The 21,689-nt window shown below is 41.5% G+C and overlaps 1 protein-coding gene across 1 annotated transcript in view; it reads right to left on the bottom strand.

The window, feature by feature from the left end:
* The window catches only part of LOC102759883 (chromosome unknown open reading frame, human C14orf37), a 92,541-nt gene that overhangs the window by 58,979 nt on the left and 11,873 nt on the right, over positions 1–21,689 (bottom strand). Inside the window, exon 4 of the mRNA XM_006767671.2 lies at positions 2,590–2,847. Within this exon, the coding sequence (XP_006767734.1) occupies positions 2,590–2,847 (258 nt within the window). The remainder of the gene's footprint in view (positions 1–2,589; positions 2,848–21,689) is intronic.

Below are 21,689 nucleotides of genomic sequence, written 5' to 3'. Positions count from 1 at the left end.
AAACCTGAAATAGGTCTTGAGGGGCTGCAATCAAGGTGTCAGCAGGGCTGTGTTTCTGCTGGAGGCTCAAGGGGAGAATCCATCCCTTGCCTTTTCCAGCTTCGGGAGGCAGCCAGCATTCCTTGGCTCCTGGCCACATCACTAGGACCTCTTCCTGTCATCGCATCTCCTTCTCTGACTCTGATCCTCCTACCTCCTCCTTCTAAGGACTCTTACAATATACCGGGCCCACCCAGATCATCCAGGATAACATCCCCGTCTCAAGGCCCCTCATTTAATCACGTCAGTATAGTTCTTTTTGCCAGGTAAGGTGACACAGTCATGGAGTCCAAGGACTAGAACACAGACATCTTCGGGGAGCCTACCACAAATTCATCACAAGTAGGGAGGTTTTCCTTCATTTCATCTAATCCGAGAGAATTTAGGATACTGTATCAATTAATATTGATCCAGGAGTTTTTGCTGGTTTTGAGTTATGAGGAGATACGCCTGACACTCCAAGGAAAAGTTAATGAGCTGGTAAAATTTCAGTCCCAGACACTACTCAAACAGTCTTCCCACAACAGGAAAAAAACCAGCTTGAAAAGTTTGTTCCTTGTTTCGGTTCCTAGAAACAGTACTAAAAACATGTGGACAACATGAATTTGTCAGGAAAAGAAGTGACAGCAAAAGGTAAGACACATTTAGGAAAATAGTAACTTATTATAATATGAAAACGTCTGATATGAAACAAATGTCTTTGTCAACCCGTGTATGCACCATGCTCTTTCAACCCCCCAATGCCTTTGTGCATACTCTTTTGTTGGATTCCTTCCCCTGCACGCTCTCTCTTATCTACCCATCCTGCAAGTGACAGCTCTGCTCACTCCCAGCTAATATAAATAACCCCCTTCTACATTTCTGCTCTGCCCTCTTATAACCTACTTTTCCTATAGAAACCCTCCCTGCGCCCTAACCGGTTTGGCTCAGTGGATGGAGCCGGGGACTAAGGGTCCCCGGTTCGATTCCGGTCAAGGGCATGTACCTTGGTTGCAGGCACATCCTCAGTGGGAGGTATGCAGGAGGCAGCTGATCGATGTTTCTCTCTCATCGATGTTTCTAACTCTCTATCCCTCTCCCTTCCTCTCTGTAAAAAATCAATAAAATATATTTTAAAAAGAAAAAGAAACCCTCCCTGCATTGAAGCCTTAATGAAATGGCTCTGCTCTAGTCAAGAAAAGGCACTGCCTTGTTCTTCTCTGTTGTTCCAAATGCCATGCAAAGTTCCAGGAACATAGTAGGTGCTCAGCTAGGTTTGTTAGAAAAGTAATCAACCAAATCTAAAGGACGGCTCATCACAGACTTCTATAAAGGCGAAAAGATTACTTTAAACATCCTCGTGCATGTTTCTTTAGTTCTAGCGAATATGACAAGGATTGCCTCTGAGATTACAAACCTTTAAAGGGTTTAACAATTCCAGTCTGAGCTTTAAAAAAAAACGAACTTATTGTAAGCTGCCCAATCTTGCGATAAACAGACACTGGGACTTCCCCATTCCATACTCATTTGAATGCACTCAGCCTTTCTCACCACTGATCTAACAGAGAGTTTTCATGGGAAGTGAGAAGAACAATCTTTAAGAAATAAGAAGTAATAGGATTCTAAATTAGAAGTTTCAACCAGGCATCAAGACACACTAGTATGATATCCAGAGTAACATCCCTGACCAACATCCACTTTTTCAATGAAATCCCCCAAAAGTAGTTATATGACTCTTAAACCAAACCCCTGCTACACTGAAGACGGGTCAATGGAACGGGCTGCTAGGACAAAGGGAATTTCTTTGGAGAAGTCTCTTTGCCTCAGGTCAAGAGAGTGAGGCCTCCAGGAGTCACCCAAACATTAATAGTGTCTCTTCCAAAAACAACAACAACAACAAAAAGAGAAGACAGCGGAGCTTCCCTGCTGACAGGGAAGCGAGTGCCAAGTGGGGGTCAGCCTGCACCCACAGAGTCTCTCACATAAAATGCGGCCACAGCCACACACATGAGAGAGTAAGCAAGGGGTGTATGTTCAGACACTGACTGCTAACATGATACTGTGTCTGACAATGGAACGCCACCACAGAGTGAACAGAAAAGTCACTGGACTCGAATTTCGCCTCGGGAGTATATTCTACAAGGACAAAGGGTGACTGACGACATCGTTCTCTGACTCCAGACCATTCACACTCGGGAGTATATTCTACAAGGACAAAGGGTGACTCCAGACCATTCACAATTCTTGTTAAGTGTGCTGGTTACACACACTTCCTCCCCATTGGGAAGTCCTCCCAAAGCCCAGAGCTGTCCTCCAGCTGGGAAGGAAAGATGGAATTCCTTCCAAAGATCAGGGAACCATGCTCTCAGTGAGCAGGTGGAGACTGTGTGGAGCCTTGTGATTTAAGAGCATTAAATATAAACATGTTGAAGAAAAAAACCTACCACTTTCCCCCAAATGAACCGCCCATCAATGTAAACAGAACGTTCACTTTGCTCCCTAACCAAAGTCACCTTAGAAAAGTAAAAGGAGGGGAGGGAGCAGGGGAAGGGAAACACTCCAGACTCTTACCCAGGCCCTGATTCTGTTGCTCCCACTCGAGGGCGTCTGGCACCTGGTAGGTGACTCCCTCCAGAAGGTCCCTGCTTTCCTGCTCTAAGTCAGGCTCCTGGGAGGTGACGCCAGGGAGAGTGAACCCACGCAGCTCAGTGTCACCACCCAAGCTCTCATCCAGGGAGTCTGCATCTTTATCCTCGTCATCTTCCTCCTCGTCTTCCTCTTCTTCATCCTCCTCCTCCTCATCCTCTTCATCCTCATCTTCTTCTCCCTCTGGACAGAGAGAAATTAATGACAAAGTGACTGGGAATGAATCTTTTCAATGACCCAAACGCTACAGAATAGGCCTGCTTGGCCTGTGAACACAAACTGCATAGCCAAGGTGAGCAATGTGAGTTTTGTGGAATTTTGTGCCCATCATTTCTTTAAATTGTTCTATTGAATTTATTGGGGTAACATTTTTACTAACACTGTATAGGTTTCAAGCACATAATTCTATAATGCATCATCTGTATATTGTACTGTGTGTTCACCACCCAAAGCCAAGTCTCCTTCCATCACCATTTATTCTCTTTTACATCCCCTACCGTCTTTCCCTCTGGTAATCACCATACTGTTGTCTGTGTTTATGATGGTTTTGTGTGTTTTGGGCTTAATCTCTTCACTTTTTTTCACTCAGCCCCCCAACTCAGCCCCTCTCTGACAACTGTCAATCTGTTCTCTGTCTCTATGAGTCTCTTTCTATTTTTTTCGTTAGTATATTTTGTTTATTAGATTCCACATATAAGTGAAATCACATGGTATTTGTCTTTCTCTGACTGGTTTATTTCACTTAGCATAATACTCTCCAGACCCACCCATGCTGTTGCAAAAGTAAGATTTCCCTCTTTTTTTACAACTGAGTGGTACGCCATTGTATAAATGTACCACAGCTTTCCTATCCACTCATCTACTGATGTGTGCCCATCATTCACATACATTTTAAACTTCTTAAATCACAGTTTTGTCAGATAATTATTATGCATCATGTTTATTTGTCGTCAAAGTTCAGGTAACATGAATTTTTATTAGTTATATTTATATTTACTAGGGTAGGAAACAACCTCTTCCTGTTTTCTGGAGGTCATTAAAGATTTATCCTTCGGAAAGCACACTAAAATGCTAACAGAATTTAAAAGGAGCGTTCCAATCCCTTTATATCTGATAGAGGCCCGATGCACAAAATTTGTGCAAGGAGCTCGGCCCTCGCAGCCGCGGTGGCTGCCTTGGCCCTCACAGCCCCAGCTTCCTCCAGAAGATCGTCTGGCTGTCCGGTCTAATTAGCATATTATGCTTTTATTATTGTAGATACTAAACAAGAGAATTCATTATTTTGGCATAATTGTCTTTTCATTCTCCTTCTGCCTCAGTGAGCAGAACTCACAATCATGTTAAGTGAGAGGCACCTACATCCACTCCTGAAACTGTTCTCTGTATGGAGGAGTGACCCACGAAATGGAAACCATTACCTCAATGTTCCAGTCCAACCCAGAGGAATTGGGAGATGGGATATTAATTAAGCACACTCAGAAAAGCAACATGGTTGAAAATCATTTTCGCTACTATCATCACAAGAGTTACATTCACGTTTGTCATTTTCAGTGCTTCAAATGGGGTAGGTTTAGGGGACAGAAGATCTCCATTTCATTTTGTTTCACCAGCTTTAATGTTCTAGGAATGCTGTGGGCCCCACGCTCTCCGTGGATGGACCCCTGGAGCCACCGAGGAAAGCCAAGACTCTCTGCTGCTTCCAGGCAGTTTTCCCCACACAGATCCCTTCTCATCCATCACTTACAGGGTTGGGTTTGGTTTGGTTTAAAAAACTTTGCATCTAATATTTTTCCTTCCTATCCTATAACCGCTCTCTCTCTCTGATGCCTTACCCCTCAGGACATTCCTCCAGTAGCTATCTCCTCTCTCTCCTGCACCATCAGTCTCCCTCCCCCACTTCAACCAGACCTTCCCCATCAACCTACAAGCAAATTCTAACAGATCCTATCTTAAGCACCTACCCTTGACCTCATATCTCCCTTCCATGGCCCCCCCAGTGTCCCTCTCCTTTTCAAATTTCTTGTAACAGTTATAGAGAAAACAGGGCTGCCACTGTTTCAAAAATTCAACACATATTTGTCAAGCACCTGGTTCCAGGCACTAGGCATAGAGCAAGGATGTCTCTGCCTTCGTGGAGCCGGTCTGACGCCCGAAGGGACATACCGCAAACAGACAGAGAGAGGACATAAATTACACCCCGACTGAAACTGGCAAAAAGATAGAAAAGGCCAGGTGCTCTAGTTTTGATGGGAGATCAGGGAAAGTTTTTCTGATCAGGGAAAGTCTAAACAGAAATCATACCAAAATAATGAATTCTCTTGTTTAATTTAGGCCAATTTAGGAAGCGCATCCCCAGCCACAGGAAGCAGAGGGAACAGCAAGGGCAAAAGTCTTGAGGCAGATGTGTGCTTGTATCCAGAGAATGGCTAAGACTGGGCTGGGGTGGTGGGTAGGGAGGGACAGAGAGCATCTAGGAAATGAGGTGGGCGGGGGAGGCAGGGGCCAGGTCTGACATGTGTTTATAATGAATGACTCTGGCTGCAGCATGGAGAACAGGCTATGTCAGAGCAAGAGACAAAGCAGGAGACCCACTAGGAGGCTATTCCAAAACCCGGGGGTAAGGGATGGTGCTCTGGACAAGGGTGTAGGTCCCGGATGTGGGGAGAGGGGGTCTGATCTGGGATGCAATTTGAAGGTAGAGCCCTGCTGCTGATGACAATGTGGAATGTGGGAGGAAGATCCCACTTTACCAAAAATAGGGACTAAAGGATGAAGAGCAAAATCAAGAATTTTATTTGAGCCCGGCCAGTGTGGCTCAGTGGTTGAGCATTGACCAATGTTCCAGGAGGTCATGGTTTCATTCCTGGTTTGATTCCCGGTCAGGGCATCGGTTGTGGGCTTGGCCTGGGTATGGGATGTGCAGGAGACAAGCGGATCAATGATTCTCTCTCATCGTTGATTTTTCTATCTCTTCCTCTCCCTTCCTCTCTGAAATCAATAAAAACATAATTTTTAAAAAAGAATTCTAATTGAGACAATAACTGTGTGATGGCTATGCCTACGACCTCCAAGTAGAAGTATTGGAAGCTCAGGAAAGATCAAAGCTAGAGATAAAAATCTAGGAGTCATCAATTAATGAATAATAAGCCTTAAGACTGGCTGAGATCACCAAGAGAATGAGTGTTGGGAGGCAGGGAAGTTGATAGAGAAAAATGGGGTCATTGGATTATCGAACATTTAGGAGTTGGCCAGCAGAGGGCGATCCAGCAAAGGAGACAGAGAAGTGACTGCTGTGCGGGAGGAAAACCAAGAGAGAGTGGTGTCAGGGAAGCCAAATGAATAAAACACCTGAGAGGCCGAGTAAGACACTGAGAATGTCCATCTGGCTTTGACAGTACCTCTGCCTTTGACACTGTGGAGATCATTCGTGACCTTGACAAAAGTTGTTTCCGTGCAATCGTAGGGACAAAAGGAGGACTGGATTTGAAAAGGATATTAGAAAAAAGTTAGTAGATACAGCAAATATAACTCTTACAAGAAATTTGAAAAGGAGAGCAATACAAAGGGGCCGCTGAAGAGATATCTGAAGTCAAGGGTCGGTGCTTAAGATAAGAGCTCTTGGACTGTGAATGTAAGTTGATGGGAAGATCTGGTAGAGAGGGGGCTGATGGTGCAGGAGACAGAAGAGACAGGAATGTCCTGAGGGGTGAGGCATCAGAGGGAGGGCGGTCACACATGTGAACTCGGCGCCACGCACACTTCCTGTGTCATTCTGAAAGGTGACTGAATGTTGGTGCCTCAGCTGCCTCGCTGTAAAACGGATTCCGACCCCACAGGGCTGCTGTAAGGATGGCGATAGTTGATATACAAGGTATTTACAACTAAGCCCGGCACACAGTGGCCCGTCCATAAGGCTGGCGGCCGCTCTGCTGTTACTGCGAGGGGATGGGGGCCAGTGCACGGCTGCTCCAGGTGCCTCCTCCACCGCAGTGGCACAGCGGGCAGCTGGGCAAGTCTGGTGAGGGGGAGTGTGTGAAAGTGACCCTCATATCGCTTGTATTTTTCTCAGTCAAATAAAACAGCTGGAACGGGAAAGAGAAATGTTGGTGATCTGAGGTGAGAGGAGAAAGGTGTGAAATAGTCATCTTGAAAAATGCGTGAGTAGATTCTCCAGGGATATGTGGTTGAACTACCAGGCTACGGGCCCCCCTAAGAGATGACAGCATAAATGTAAAGTCAGGCAGTGAAGATGGTTGTGTGGTTTTCTGCAGCGACATTCAGCTGCCTGCGTGCAGGCATGGGTGGAGGGGTGGAGTCGGCAGAGAGATTTAACCAGTGGCAAATTTTGCTAAAAGAGCTCATTTGGGGACGGGTTGGAGACAGAAGTAGCTGATTGAGTGTGAGGCGAGTGTTTGTAAAGATGGACCAGGCAAAGGCACAAACTCTCAGCAATAAGATGAATAAGAACTGGGGTCTAATTTAACATGGTGACTACAATTATCAATGCTGTATTATACACTTGAAAGGTATTAAGAGAGTGGATCTTAAATGTTATCAGTACCCAAAAAAAAGATAATTACGGGAAAGGATGGAAGTTAACTAACCTTATTGTGCTAATCATTGTGCAGTACATACATGTATCAAAACACACTGTACACTGTACACCATGAACTTACCTATGTTACATGTAAATATGTCAATAGAGCTGGAGGGGAAAGACTGACAGGCCAGGGACTCTTACTAAAGAGAAGCTGAGGAGGAGGTCTGATAGAGAAAAGGCAATGGGGTCACTGGATTGTGGAGAAAACTACCACCAAGACCACTTGATGGCTTTGCTGTCCTTCCTCCTGCAGACAGAAATTGGTCATGGGCTAAAATATATTTATTTTTAAAGCATCATAAATCATTTTTAGTTACTTTCCTCTGCACAAACCGAAGAGGGTTGTACCTGACCGAGCACTTGTGACAGAATGATACCAGGAACGCAAAGGCAAAGCCAGAGCTCGGAGCCCTGAGTTGCAGCTCTCCTCACTGAACCACTGTCTTCTGACCACTACCACCCCACGGACAACTTCCACTTCGTCCTCAGTGTGTTAGGTTAACTCACTTCTGGGTGTATATCCAAAGGAAATGAAATCATTATTCCAAAGGATAAAATGAACTCCCATGTTCACAGCAGTACTATTCACAATAGCCAAGGTATGGAAACAATCCAAGTGTCCATCAATGGAGATATATATATCTATATACCACATGTGTATTATAATGTACCTATATGTATATTAATGTGTATATTATTCACTCTTTAAAAAGAAGAAAATCTTGTAATTTGCAACATGAAAGGCATTATGCTAAGTGAAGTAAGTCAGACAGAGAAAGAAAAATACTGCGTGCTGTCACTTATATATAGAATTTTTAAAAAAGTCTAACTCATAGAAACAGGGAGTAGAAAGTGATTGCCAGGGACTGGGAGGTGGGACAATAGGGAGAGGTTGGTAAAAGGTACAAACTTTCAGCTATAAGATAAATAAGGTCTGAGGGTATAATGTAAAACGTGGTGACTACCGCTGATAACACTATATTGTATAATTAAAATGTGCTGAGAGCAGAACTTCATGTTCTCACAAAATAAAAGGTAAATATGTGAGGCAATGAGTGTGTTAATGCAATGGTGGAAATCCTTTCACAATGTAAGCATATATCAAACCTCCACAATGTACACGTTAAATATCTTATACATTTATTGCCAATCACAGCTCAATAAAGATGGGAACATATCAAGTTCAGAGCTAATAAAAGCAATGCAAAAGTCATCTCACTCCATCCTTTTGCATCCTGAAGAGAGGGCAGCACCTGAGCAAGCCTAGGCCAACAACGATGTGATTTGGAGGACACTGCTTAAGTCAACCTGCGTCATGTGTCGTAATCTCCCCCACACTCACCCACCACGGGAGAGCCTTCCTTCCCTTCCTCCCTGCCCCGAAAGGCCTGACAGGAGACTCTAACTCCAAGTCAGACAATAAACCCAGGGAGGACTCTCTCCAGAAACACCCTATCAGAAGGCCCCTGGCTGACAGCCGTTTCCTCACCCACAACAATACTTTGTACGTCCATGGGGCTGTTCTTCTAAGGAACTCAGATAAATGGTAGGCATCATCTGCCAAACTTGCATTGTTGGCTCAACAGAGAGCAAGTGTTACGAGCTCTGTTTTACGTACAGCCTACTTTGCTGCTGACATAACTAACTGTCTTGGGTGCTCAAGCATCACCGCGGAGCCTCCAACAGGTTTGTTAAACCTGGAATTTTTGACTCTAGGTCAGGCCTTTTTTCTTTATTTATTGCAAACATTTCTGCCTGAGGTACCAACACCAAGAATTTTAATTTTGTTCAGGTCCAGGGCCATGGGTTAACGCCCAACAAAATCAGTAGAAGGTATGGGAGGAAATTTGCCTTCTGATCCCAGCCTGAGTGATCTCACCAAGTCTGGCTGCCATTTGAAAGGCAGTTCCCACCGAAGGTGTTCCGGTTTCCTCATTCCGCTTTCTAAATCTGATTTAGATATTTGTAGATTCCCAGAAGGGACAGAAATAGTGGCTCACATTCCCACGGTATTACTAACGGGTCCAAGGGGAACCCTTGGTGGAGACCATGTCATCTCCACAATGGGAGCTGGAGGAACCCCAGAGCTTGGAAAAAAAAAGGGGGGGCTTGCCCCTCAACTCTGCAGTGCCATCCCTATCATATGTCAAGACTAGGATCCCTCCTGTACTTTCTGCCTCTTTGGAACTGCAAGGACTCATCCGAACCCTTGTCTTTTGCCTCTTCGTTCACTAGTTTTAAGCACCAAACCGCTCTCCTTGAGTGGCCCTTTTCTTTCCTTGACAAAATCTCAAATTCGTTCTAAGGGAAATAAATTAGAGCATGGGAATAGGAAGGGTGGCGTGAAAAGAGACAAGAGGCGGGGTGGCCCCACTGCATGGAGGCTGAGCATTAGCCTCCCTCCCACTATCCCTCGAGAGGGAATGGCTGTGACAGTTCTAAAAGAAGAACTTGCAATGTGTTTTCCTGGGAACCCTTATACCCATAGAACCAAAAGCCACTGTAGCAAGGTTTCCACACATAAATAGTGACTAAAGCACTAGAAATAGCTTTTATTCTCCAGGTTTTTTTGTTTTGTTTTGTTTTTAACTTGGGCATCAAATTGGGCACAAAGCTTAAAAGCCAGAAAAGAAAAAAATTAAAGTGACTCTCCGGCAGATGGCGCTCTGGAATCACAAGGGGTTGAGGAACCCTGGACGTTTCTGAATAATGAGAAAGTTCAGCAGCCCACAAAGTTAAGCTGACTCAGAATTTATAGGCTTATAGTATGTTTCCAACATCTTAAATATTCCTGCCAGCTGTTTTTCCATTTTTACCATGTAATATTAGATATATACAAAAGGAAAGATATACAACATGTATGTTATTAAACTTAATACTGGAATAAACCCCAGAGAACTCACCATTTAACTTCAGAATTGGAATATTACTAATGCTGCTGCCTGTCTTTGCATATTCTCCCATCATCTTAACCAACTTCTTCCCCTTAGTGCCACAAAAATATTACTGGATGTTCTTTTCTGGGACTTTTTTCCACTTGGATTTGTGGTTTTAAGTTTCACACATCTTGTACAAAACACTGGTTGTTTATTGCACACTAATGTATGGTATTCCGTTATGCACGTTTGTCACTATTTCTCTATTCTCAGGTCAGTAAATATTTGGGCTATTTAGTTGTTGCCAATCTTTTCGTGTTATGTATAGTGCTGCTCTGAACTCTTACAGATGATCTCTAGTGTATCTATCGAGAGCTTCTCCAGAGTGTATTCCTAAAAGTGTAACTGCTGGGGCAAGTGTTCAATGCTCTAAATAATGTCTAGATAAATTTCCGTAGCTCCACATCCTCGCCAACCTTTGGTCTTGTCAAACATTAATTTTTTTAATGCAGTGCGTATAAAATATGTCGCTGTAGGTGTAATTTGCATTTCTCTAATACTTCTGAAGTCAAGTATCTTTTAATCATATGTTTGTGTCACTCAGAAATATGCCTAGTCATATGTTTGCTCCTTTTTCTTTTGGGTTGACTGTCATCTCCTATTGACTTTTTAAAATATTTTTATTGATTTAAAGAGGAAGGGAGAAGGAGGGAGGGATAGAAACATCAATGATGAGAGTCATTGATCAACTGCCTCCTGCACACCCCCTACTGGAGATCCAGCCTGCAACCCAGGCATGACTGGGAATCTAACCATGATCTCCTGGTTCATAGATCGATGCTCAACCACTGAGCTATACCTACCTGGCTGATTTTTTTTTTTTTTTAGTTCTTTCTATTCTAGACACAGATCCTTTATTAGTTATATGTATTACAAGTATCTTCTCTAGTTTTAGAAGTTGTACTTCACTACCTTTCTCGTATCTTTTTAGTTCTAATAGAGCTGAATTTGTCAATATTTCCTTTTATGGTTAGCAATTTTTGTATCAGAAATTTTGAAAATTCTTCTGTATTATTAGTTCAGAAATATATGTTATAATTTTCTCCAATTCCTAAGTTGTGTCTTTCACATCTGTTTTTAAACCATATGGAACTGATTTTCGTGTATCATGTTACATTCAATCTGATTTATTTTCCATATGGACAACCAATTGTCCCAGACAATTATGAAAAAAAAAATGGCTTGCCCCTCAGCTCTGCAGTGCCATCCCTATCATATGTCAAGGACACCTACAGGAGTGTCTGTTTCAATGCTTTTTATTCTGTTCCACTAATCATTTTCCTTATCCCTGTCCATGACCACATTGTCTGAATATATACAGAAATAGTGAGAGTTTTCTAAGTCTTACTATCTTAGTAGTGCACTGGCTATTTGGGGGGCTTTTGCTCTTCCATACACCTTTTACAAAAGGTTAGTCAACCTGCTATGAAATAATGAAATGGAAAAATAAAATCTTATTATTATTATGTCAGTCCTTCTATTTTCATTGGGGATCTTTTGCTTTTACAGCTTAAGGTGGAGGCTGTTTAGCTCATTAATTTTCAGGCTTTATTCTTTTCTATTAAAAACTTTGAATATCTAAATATCTCCCTTTAAACATCCCTTTACCTTCTTCTTACAACTTTTGATATAATAGTTCGCTATGATTCAGTTCTAATCATTTCTATTTTCTACTATGATTTTTGTTTTGATCCATACCTTTTTTTAAAAGGTATGGAACAATTTATCTTTTTTTTTTCTAACTGAATTGAACAGCCATCAGGGAATGTGGCCGGCATGTATCAATTCTGTGAAATTTATTGCTTTATGGACAAGTACATAATAGTCTTTGCAAGTATTTAATGTGTGCCTGAAGATAATGTGTGTTCTGTAATGGTTAGATACAGTATTTTATATATGTCCATTAATGCATTTTGTCTCAAATTTTATGTTTGAAAATTTTAGCAAATTAAATTCAATACACAAAAAGGACTATGCATCATGACCAACTGGATTTATCCCAGAAACACAAAGCTGCTTTAGCATTTGAAAATCAAACTTTGTAATGCACCATATTCACAGAAAAATCATATCATCATCTCAAAAGGTGCAGAAAAAGAGATGCAATAAAAGCATTTGAAAAAATCCAGTATCAACTTAGGACCAAAAAGCAACTTTTAAAAGAAGTTCTAGCAAGCTAGAAAAAGGAGGAAACTCTCTCAAGCGGACAAAGACCTCTACAAAAAAACCCACAGCCAGCTTCAGATTTAGTCCCCTTGTATTTACTGTCACTATTGATATATGAATTTGTTCTTTTATTTGTCCTGCCTTTTCTGTGCTTTTCTTTCATGTTGTCCCACTTGTTTCTTTGGCTGTACTCTTTATGATGTCTTCAAATTTATCTTCCAGGTCACCAACTTCTTATTGCATACTTAACCATTTAATCACTGAGAGTTTCCACATACACCCCCTGCCCCAACGATTTTATTTTTTTATGTTTTGTTTTGTTCTTTTTAAAAATCTACTGGATCATTTTTGTTAGACTCTTATGACTTGCTCACTTTTGTGATTTCATCTTGTATTTCTTTAAACCTTTTATACATGATTATTTTATACTAGAAGCCCGGTGCACAAAAATTTGGGCACTCGGGGGGTCCCTCAGCCCAGCCTATGCCCTCTTGCAGTGTGGGACCCCTCAGAGGATGTCCACCCCAGTGGGGACCCTCACCTCATGGAGGTTTGGCCAGCCTGGTTGAGGGGCTGATGGCTGTTTTTGGCTGGCCACACCCCCTTTAGGGTAGGGGGTCCCCACTGGGGGGCCTGGCCAGTCTGGGTGAGGGGCTGAGGGCCATTTTCAGGCTGGCCAAGCCCCCTGGCGACGGAAGCTCCCAGCCTCTCTTTTTTTTTCTATTTTTTTTTTTCTGGGATTTATTTACCTTCTATAATTGAAACTTTGTTGCCTTTAGCAGAGGCCACCTTTAGCAGAGGCCTTCGGAAAGCTTGGCTTCTTCCATCGCCAGGAGCAACCCACTCCTGCTCACTCCAGCTCCGTGGCCACGGCTGGCTGAAAGCAGGTATCTGGGGTTTATTTACCTTCTATAATTGAAACTTTGTTGCTTTCAGTGGAGCTCAGAGCCGAGCCGTGGCAGGTGGGGAAACTTGGCTTCCTCCATCACTAGAGCAAGCAAGCCTCCTGCTCACTCCAGCTCTGTGGCTGCCGGCCACCATCTTGGTTGATTAATTTGCATATAGTCGCTCTGATTGGCTGGTGGGCATGGCTTAAGGCATAGCAAAAGTATGGTCAATTTGCATGTTTATCTTTTATTAGTATAGGATTCTATTCTGATAGCATTAGTATCTAAGGTCTTAGGTAGGGAGTAAGCCAATCAATTGTTTGCCTTTTCTGCTGACTCTCAGTCGTGGCTGTTTGTTCCTTGTTTGCTGATATTTTATTACAAGCTTATATTTGCTTGGTCTTTATCTGTGAAAAACCAATGGATCTCAATTGGGAATGATTTTTTTCCAAAGAGGATTTAATTTACTTCTGTAGGAAGTCAAGTTGTGATACAAGCTTGGAATTACTTTATTCCTCTTTAAAAGACACAGGCTTAATGTGGGAATTTCAATCCAGGTCCCTCTTTTTGCTACTCACCCAGGGGAAGACTCCTGATAATACCGTTTCTCCTCAAGCCCTTTACATTTCCAGTTTGCTTACACCTTATAGTTCATTAGAGGCCTGGTGCAAGACATTCGTGCACGGGGGTGGGGGGTACCTCAGCCTGGCTTGTGCCCTGTCACAATCTGGGACCCCTCAGGGGATGTCCTTAGTGCTGCAGCGGAGGCAGGAGAGGCTCCCGCCACCACGGCTGCACTCGCCAGCTGTGAGGAGCCCAGCTTCTGGCTGAGCGATGCTCCCCCGTGGGAGCACACTGACCACCAGGGGGCAGCTCCTGCATTGAGTGTCTGCCCCCTGGTGGTCAGACCAGTCATTCTGCCGTTCATGATTTGCATATTAGCCTTTTATTATATAGAATCCCTTGGGTTTCAGCTCACATTTGAGATGGGTCAAGCTAAAAAGTGCAAGCTCATTCATTAAAACATGTTTTACCCAAGATCTATTCATTTTGCCGTGGTAGGTTCCCTCATGTGCCCAAACTACAGAATCGAACAGTGACCTCCTGGTTTCAACCTTGGAGCTACACCCACTGGGCCAAATAATGTGCTTCCAAAAGCACCCATATTGTCTGCATCTGAAGTGCATCCAACAAGCTAAGTAAGAGCCCTTATTGGCTTTTCAAATTTCACATTCAAATTCTCCAATTTCAAACACTCATAAGAGCTTCTGTAATCTGGGGTGCATTTTAAAATTAGATAACATCTCAAGTGTTACTGTTCATTACACATTCTGCTTTAAACATTTCTGTTCATGTATTCAGTTCTCTCTTTTTTAAATGCCTCCTCACCGTGATTTTTTTAAAACCTCCTATATTAATATATACAAATTTTGTGAAAACTTCTTACTGAAATTTAAACTTCCCATGAGCTCTATGATACTGTATATAATAACTAGGAACTTCCTCCATTCTAACCTTCACAATATTTAAAAGGTACATGCATGAGAAAATAAAAAAGCTTGAGACAAGATAATCTGTTCATTTCAAACACCAGTTGCAAAATGTTTTAGATTCAAGCCACATTTCAGATAGATGTTTAAATCTTTCCTTATTTTTTAATATTAATTCCTTTAAATTAGAGGAGTCTGCCCTGGATAACATCATCTCCTATATCTGGTCAGTAAGAGAACAAGAGCAGTGTGCATAACGACCCTCACTGGTCATGACAGAGTCCCTTTTCAGCCTCAGTGCCATATAATTGGTGTTCTCCAATAACTTCTATAAATCCCACCCCAAATCAAACTCAGTTCTTAATGGATTCAGCCCTAGAGCAATAATTGTAAGTTTTAAGGCCTAACTCCTGTTCATTAAACAACTCACTTTGGATTCAGATGACAGCCTTTCATGTATTCCCCTCCGGAAAGTAAGACTACAGCAATACTATTCTATTTCTCAAGGGAGCTATAGAGAGAAACATAAAAGCTATACTAATATTGTATCTGTAAATTCTGAACCTTACAGAGTAAACCTTTCTCTTCAATAATTTAGTAGCCTTAAAGGAATATTTGCTTAAAGCAAACATATACAGAACTTGTATATAATAATCCACATCTACTCAAAAGATAAATTATAGGTTAGTTAGGTTGACTGCCAATTTTTCAAAACTATATGTGAAAGTAGATTTCCCCTTCAAACTTCAAAACATGACCGAACTAATCCAAAATAAGATTCACATATTAATTTGTGGAAACATGTTTGTTTTAGCATACCTCTGTGCATTTAGCTCCTGGAAACCAGAGATCATGTCTTATTCTTTTTGTGCCCCACCTCCCAGGATCAAGCACTGTGCCTTGCACAAAACAAGCCCTCAATATAAGCTGATTGAACAGAAATAAAATGAACAGCACCTTAATTATCTTCATCTTCAAAATAGGTAATAATTCCTTTAAGGGCTCCCAATATACTTTTTAATGTATATTCTGTATATTCTTCCAATGAGTAGATACCAACTTTTTAAGGAAAATCCACCTACATGTTTTAGTCATACTAGGGTGGGGGGCTGGCCCCACAGGGAAAAATGACCTTTGTACAGACTAGCTCCAATAATGTCTCCAGAAAAGGATCTCCCTCCTCTCACCTTTCCTTTCTTTCCCTCTCTTCCACTCTGGCTTCCCAAAGTGGGTTGAAAGAATCACTTAAGTTTATTGACTTACCCTTACCTGCCTGAGTGCAGAGGCTGGTATGGATTCCAAGAAAGAAATACAATAATGTTCAACCCCACCACAGGATGCAAGCAATCTAAGCCAATTCCGATTGTCTTTCTAGCAAAATGTGACTGGGAACCACTGCTTCATTCACATTAAAAGTGCTCAAGTGCAGGCCCTAAGCAAGCACTGGATTTAACATGTAGCAACAACAAATAGGGCAAGTCAAACAGGAAGCACATCCAGTAAACAAAGTAATGCTCCTAGAACCACGTTCCCCATCACTGACCATCATTGACCCAATCAGGTGCCTACGGGCCACTTGGACACAACGAGGCAGAAAGATCTGACTCTGCCCTTACGAAGGTTTTGGAAAATTCAGCTGAGAGCACAAACTGATGGTCAATGGCTGAAGACATCCATTTGGGTGTGTACATTCATAAAAAGAAATGACAGGCAGACGCTTGATTCATCGCCAACACTTTTTTAAAAAAATCAGAATATTTCACATAAAAGTCAGAATTCTCAGCTTATCTTGGAAAAATTCTGAGATCTGGCATCACTGAGCTCACATTCTCCTCCTGGCAAGCTGCGGGAGCAGCTGCCTGGATGGGAGGGAGTATGTGCTCCCTACTGCACTACACCCACCTGTCTTAGGCACCTTCCTTTTTGCTCACCTACATTATCTACCTGGCCCTGGACCCAGGGTTGCAAGGAGAAGGTGTGAATATTTTATTTTAACAATTAACCCTGGTGGCCCTCTTTGGGCGCTGCACCCCTGCCTGGATCCGCTGTGGAGGAGGAGAGGCAGAGGCAAAGGAAGGAGAGGGGGGAAGAGGGAGGGGGTCGAGGAACAGCAGCAATTCTCTAGCGAACACATTAAACACAGAAGATGGGAAGTTCTTAGCCAGGAGGAGTAATTTGCTGCTTAAATACATCACAGAGAAAAATGAAGAGATCGCTCAGTTTAATGTAGAACAAAAAGCAGAGAAGAAAAAGAAGTTAGAGGATGAAAAACTCCAGTGGAGCCAGCAGAGGCTGGAGGCGTGGAAAGCGAGAATTAAACTCTGTCACTGTTTGGAAAAGAGCAAGCCCTCAGCAGACAACTATTATTTTATCCCTTTCTCTCTGGAAAATGAAAGATCCAACCGTTTCTTTCCCTTTTGCTTTTGCCCAGAAAGGAAAGGGTGGTAAGTAGTAATTTTTTATAAAAAATTAATACACAGTAGTACATGATAAGTGATATATATATAGCTATAAATAATGCAATATTAATTATGTATTTAGTATGTATTTACCCAGGTCATGCATGTCCTTACTACATAGGCAAGGTTTCACCTTATTCTCACACCAATATCCCTGCTTTACTCACAAGGAAAAAGTGAAGTCTAAGGAAAGTACGTAAGGGGATCAAGACCGCAGTGCTGATGCACGATGGTGCCAGGACAAGCCCGGTTACGCCCGTTTGAGACCAGCACCAGAGCTAGTGCCACCACACTGCTCATCGCTGCAGGCGGGCCTCAGAGGCTTCATAAAGGAGGAGGAGTTTGAGCTGAACTGTTTCCATTTCCGCTTCCCATCTGTTTAACGTGAACCTCACAGCCCTCTGTTTATGGAGCAGTATAGCTGTATTATTTGCAATAGACGGTAACAAAAGGACCCTATTCGCATACAGGCGCATCTCTTGTATGGTGGGAACAGTGTGATATTGCCTAGACGTGAATCATGCCTCGCTTTTCACAGAAATGGGATTTCCTCTGAAAGGTGGGATGTACATGGTGTCAATCACGAAGTGGTCTGGCTGTCATCTGCCCAGGGATTGCAGGTACGTCCTTCAAGCCGGGAAGTCGGGACAGACAATATACGTCATAACTGATTGCTAGTGTTTAGAATGCTTTCCATATACTTTCCAAATATACTTATATGGGGTGGGGGGGTCCCTACTCAGTGATGGACCCTGGACGAAATTTACATCCTGATCTTGGCTCTTCTATGTGGAGGCAGGGATGGGAAGGAGGAAACAACGAGGCACTGAGAAGCCAGAAAGCCCGACAAGGTGCCTGAAAAAGTTGTTCCAGTGCTTTGGGTATAGAACATACAAAACCTTCTCAGACAGAGCATGGAATGGGGGCATGGAATGAGCTCTGGGAGCTTGTTAACTACGGTAAGATCAGAGGGGACTGTGTACCTTTTGAGCCTGATTCATTTTATGTTTCTTTTCTTCTTTCTGATTTTATTGCTTTGTGTTCCCTTAGGCTGGAGCCAAATAGTTTTAAATGTCCTACAAATTTCAGTTGAAAAATGTGAGAGTTTTCATCTGCATGAGAGTTTTAATAGGAAAGGGGACTCAGAGGGTATGAGCAGCAGAATCCTTGAGAAAATCCAGAGGGAGCAGGGTCAGGCCCTCTGCGTACCTGGAGAACCTCCTTCTCACGCTAAAACCGTGGGAAGTTCTTTGTACTGTTTTTATAAAAGAAATTTACGTAGAGCATTTTGTTTGCAGGTATCGAACAATGTAGGATGGAGGTAGAATGGCTGAAGAAGAAATGGCACTGAAGATAAATGCAGACATAATCAATGTAAATCTTTCAGAACAAATTGAATGTCTCCAAGTGTGAACATGTGAAAATCTCATAAGGCCATTGAAATTGATGCATTGTATTTTTCTTCCAATCTTTTCCTTTGGGGATATGTATGCCTGGCCATGGTAAGGTGTCATCTAATGCCAAAACAACGTCATGTTATGAATACAGCTTGGGAGTGCAGTTGATGATATCCTACATTATTTCATACATGGTTAAGATTTCTAATTGTTTATACTCCAAGGCAATACAATTCTCATGTTTACACTAGTAAAAGGAGAGTTATGTCTATCATTAGATTGAAACAAATCATGTATTTTTTTTAAAAAAAAAAAGCCTTAATTTTCTGCAAATATCTAAAATGTCTTTGAAATCTCCACAGCCCAGGATGTAAGCTACATGTTTGCTTCACCAGCTGCAGAAAATCCCCCACACTAACCAATCCTTTTGCCTGGGATTCTGAACATCCCCCTCAAGACAGACATAGTGGTTTCCTATAAATGACGTATTTGTTAATCCAAGGCTAGGTTCCTGGTTGTCTCTGCTACATTGAAAAACAGCCACTTCTGTTAATAAAAACTATTCTTAAGAAGTAATTTATCTACCCAACAAGCTAAACCTGAAAAACCTACTTGGTTACATGTATAAAATAATCGATTGCTAGTGTTCAGAATGCTTTCCAGAGTGTTGGATTCATCACCATTTATTTTCTTCTTATTATCAATAGAACTATGAATATACATATATATATACACAAGTCTACACACATAAACACAACACAAACACAAAAGACTCACAAGCATAAATATCAATTCCTTATTTCTCCAAGCGGGGGCTAAACTCTCTTTTATAATCCCTAAGCCAGTGGTTCTCAACCTTCCTAATGCCAGCAACCCTTTAATACAGTTCCTCATGTTGTGGTAACACCCAAGCATAAAATTATTTTCGTTGCTACTTCATAACTGTAATTTTGCTACTGTTATGAATCGTAATGTAAATATCTGATATGCAGGATGTATTTTCATTGTTACAAATTGAACATAATGAAAGCATAGTGATTAATCACAAAAACAATATGTAATTATATATGTGTTTTCCGACGATCTTAGGCAACCCCTGTGAAAGGGTCATTCGACCCCCAAAGGGGTCGCGACCCACAGGTTGAGAATCGCTGCCCTAAGTCCTTTTTCTGTATTTTTTTCTGTTATATTTTTCTACTTTCTACCTTGCATTTCTGTTGTTTATGTATCTGTCTTACTTCTACTAAAGTTTATGCTCCCTAAAAAGCAAGATCTACTCCCATTTCTTCTTTATGTTATCTAAATCACCAAATAATTATAAAATGCACACACAGTCCTAACTGGTTTGCCTCAGTGGATAGAGCATCGGCCTGCGGACTGAAAGGTCCCAGGTTCAATTCCAGTCAAGGGCATGTACCTTGACTGCAGGCACATCCCCAGTAGGAGGTGTGCAGGAGGCAGCTGTGGGATGTTTCTCTCATCAACGTTTCTAACTCTCTATCCCTCTCTCTTCCTCTCTGTAAAATCAATTTTTTTTAAAATGCACACATAAATAAATGAATAAATAAAACTGTTGAACATATACAAAGTTAAATTTTTTTTGTCATCATTATGTAAAATTTCATGAGTATCTATGGGCAAGCTTACCAAGCAGTGCTAACTTTTTGGTTCTGGACAACAAAGGTGCAAAAAAAATGATGAGAAAAATCAACTCTAGAACAATGTTTATTTGTGGTGATTATACCAATAAAATTAATTCCTTATAATAAAGAAACTTAGAATGATTTCAGGTATCTTTCTTCAACAGAAAATTGTATAAGCAAAGCTTTAGGGTAGTGTATCACAGTATGGACTTGAAGTATTTTTACAATACCACTGGCTATGTAAGCAAACCTGCGATGACTGTGCTGAGTGCTATGAAATTTACTGCACATCCTTACAGAGCACATGGGTAGCTAAGAACAGATCTATCATAAATGCCAGAGAAAGCATGATGATTTCAGGACAAGACGATGAAGTGTCTTACCATGGAAGGCAATCAATAACTGAAATCACCAACAATTCTGGGTTTCATAGTCTGTCACATAATACACTCGAAAATAAGGCAAAGATTGAATTGAGTACCTTTTCCACATCTTCCCCACTTGTATATCATTTTAGTGGCTCTGCTATTGAGACAAAATTTAATCCAAAGCATTTCTAAGAGCAAAGGCCAAACTTGTGCCCATTCTTAGCATAATTAGAGTGAACATCCTTAACTTCATACTAGTAGTAGTGATAGTTCAAACTCACCACACTCTGCTTGATCTTTAATATCATATTCTACATAGCAGCACCCAGAGGTAAATCACATAAACTTGGCCTCAAGGTGAGATTTTGAATGCTCCTTTCCATTCATCCATTCTAGCTGCCTTCTGAATTGAGAACTTAGATGAGAATTGAGAAAATACTTTTATAAACGCTCTCTGAAAATGAATACTGGGAAGACCCCCAAAACTGATTTTTTGAATTAAAGTGCAGGTGAAAAGCAAACTTTAATTTCTCTCATAAAAATTACATGAGTTAAATATCCTCAGTGGAGCTATTAAAAAAAAACATCTCTGAGACTTATCCATAATTCCATTTATAGAATGCATTTCCCAATTCATTTCTAATTGACCAATAAGAGAAAGTGACAAAACACCTTGACTTCAATACCAACTATGAGGCACCACACAGCCAAAGATATTATGCAGTCATCTGAGTGAAGGCATGTTTTTCAAACAAGAATTTCTCTGGAAATTTCAAACCAAAATGTCATTTGTAAGCCTTGACAAGGATCATAATTTAGATTTTAAAAAACTGACAAAATATATTCTCAAAAAGAAGTTGGAATTGAGTTGTGTAGAAAAACTAAAACTCCAGGATACCTTCAGCAAGTTAAGAAAATTCTCACACACTTTAATACAACTGCCATTATCTACTAAATTTAGAAAATTATTGCAGGTTCGCAAGTATAGATTATTCACAAATATAATTTTTCTTCTCTGATTTAATGAGCCCTGCTGGGTAAAGCTGTCATCTCTAATTCAGGTTAATTTGGGGAAAATG

Source organism: Myotis davidii, unplaced genomic scaffold, assembly GCF_000327345.1.
Source record: "Myotis davidii unplaced genomic scaffold, ASM32734v1 scaffold281, whole genome shotgun sequence".
Taxonomy (NCBI): Eukaryota; Metazoa; Chordata; class Mammalia; order Chiroptera; family Vespertilionidae; genus Myotis; species Myotis davidii.
This window is presented reverse-complemented; position numbering and strand designations above follow the sequence as displayed.